Here is a 2047-nt window from a genome sequence, read left to right as displayed (position 1 = left end):
ATCGGCTTAGCAATTTGCCAGATGATGTTATCCTACACATTCTCTCATTCCTTCCCACTGAAGATTCTTACGCCACAAGTCTTGTGTCCAAGAGGTGGAGACCACTCTGGCGTTGGCGTTCACTCCCGAGTCTCGATTTTGACGAGATAAGATGTACTCGACCTGGGAATAGATCTCTTCTACGATCACCCCCTTCCTTCATACAATCCATACACTCAGCCATTCTCCGCCGACCTATTCACCAACCCATCAAAACACTTCATCTCAAAGGTAAGTATGCAACATTCACCGACCATATTCAGACATGGTTAACCGCCGCAACAGTGCGCAATGTCGAGACCCTCGAAATTGAGTGTTGCTCAAGATATCGCTTGACCTTGCCGTGGAGCATTTTAAACACCACAACCACCCTACTTGTTCTCAAGTTGCATTACACCCAGTTTAAGGATTTTTCCATTGTTCAACTTCCCTCACTCAAACTTCTGCATTTGAGTCATGTTAAATTTTTGAAGCCTCAACATTTCATGGAGCTTCTTAATGGATGTTTCAATCTTGAAAACTTGAAAACAAAGCAGTTATCGTTTGAATTTGATTATGATGACGATGAAAGGAAGTTTAAACCTTTATTAAAGCTTGTCAGAGCTGATATTGGTGTCACGATGGGGATGATCAAACTTTCTTATTTCAACGAGTTTCTGTGCAAGGTTTGTATTTGGAAAAAGGAAAATCAATTTATTTTCTTTATCAATATTTCTGATCTGATCATTTTTCTTGATAATTCTTGCAGTTCGCAGACATTCCTATATTTCCCAATTTAATTCATATGGAGCTCACCTTGGGAGGCCGGATTAAAATGGAATCGTTGCTTTATTTCCTCAATCATTGCCCTCGACTTCAAAACCTTGTCATGGAAAACCTATTTTCTATTGATTCTAGGAATTGGCCAAATACACTTGTTGCTTCTGAGTGCTTTTCTTCACAGCTCCGAACCTGCTTTCTTCCATGTTTCACAGGCACCGATTCTGAGCTAAGATTTTCCAAGTTTGTTATGCAAAACTCAACATTGTTAGGTAGCATGAAAATTATCGGCCATTCCCTATCTCATGAGAAAAAGGCTAAGATGAGAATAGAATTAGACTCATGCCCAAGGAGCTCTGCAAACTGTCAACTCTTATTTATGTAATTTTGTTAGTAGTTGAAAATTATTCCTAAATAATTGCACTTGTACTTATGACTACATATAATGTATGTGCTGATTTTGAACAACAGTTGACTTAACTGATACTAAACAACATTACAGGAGTGATATGGAAGAACTTAGTGTATGCAAGATTTTGAGACTGATTATAACTTATTTGTTTGATTCTGCTTGTATTTTTGAAGTTTAGGTATGATGATAACAGAGTTTATTGTAGATGAATCCACTGTTTTTTTCAATAAGGCTCGTTCTATTTTGCTCTATTTGTTCCTCGTAATATTTTTTCATCAGGGCAACATATTACGTACTGTTTGTTATGTTTTGATTCATTACATGTGAAATTAAGCAAATTATGTCACTTCTTTCGATGCATATGAGGATAATGACTACAAGTGTGATTGTTAGTTTGTTTTACTATTGGTGTATTTTATGTTTGCATTTAACAGTGTTGGGAATTTGTTTCCCTAGTTTGACTAATCTTTCATCATTGGATCTAACATACTCACAAGGATTGCATGCCAAGCTGTCTTTGACAACCTTATTGGGTTCAATTCACAGTGTGTATAATCTTAAGGTGTGTCTTACTTTGAGTAAGACAATATAGTGCATAAAATGCATCTTATGATTGAGCATATAGTTAAGTTCTGGTTTGGGCCTAAGATTCTAGTTGAAGTGTTTCAGTTTGATCAGATTGTGTAATTAATACCTGATCCTTGCTGAGAGAATAGATTTGTGATCCTTGTCATAGTGAAGGAATCTTGAAAAAAAAAGAGATTTCTGCACAAGTAAGTTCCTCTCCAACTCATAATAGTCATATTGCAATGTAAAAACCTGTTTTGGTGTCATGAA

At 36.5% G+C, this 2047-nt stretch overlaps 1 protein-coding gene across 1 annotated transcript; it reads left to right on the top strand.

Moving 5' to 3' along the window:
• The first annotated feature begins 419 nt into the window (after positions 1-419).
• LOC130732513 (uncharacterized) lies at positions 420-1363 on the top strand. Its single transcript, XM_057584544.1, has 2 exons — positions 420-704; positions 788-1363. Exons 1-2 carry the CDS (start codon positions 525-527, stop codon positions 1181-1183), a joined length of 576 nt encoding a protein of 191 aa, XP_057440527.1. The 5' UTR covers positions 420-524; the 3' UTR covers positions 1184-1363.
• Positions 1364-2047: the final 684 nt, after the last annotated feature.

Source organism: Lotus japonicus, chromosome 1 (genome assembly GCF_012489685.1).
Source record: "Lotus japonicus ecotype B-129 chromosome 1, LjGifu_v1.2".
Classification (NCBI taxonomy): domain Eukaryota; kingdom Viridiplantae; phylum Streptophyta; class Magnoliopsida; order Fabales; family Fabaceae; genus Lotus; species Lotus japonicus.
This window is presented reverse-complemented; position numbering and strand designations above follow the sequence as displayed.

What these genes read in the sequence shown, in the direction of transcription:
- LOC130732513 (XM_057584544.1), top strand. Translation starts at nt 525, where the DNA reads ATGGAGCTTCTTAATGGATGTTTCAATCTTGAAAACTTGAAAACAAAG. An exon ending in TCAACGAGTTTCTGTGCAAG is followed by an intron (nt 705 to 787) that starts GTTTGTATTTGG and finishes TAATTCTTGCAG; the next exon opens with TTCGCAGACATTCCTATATT.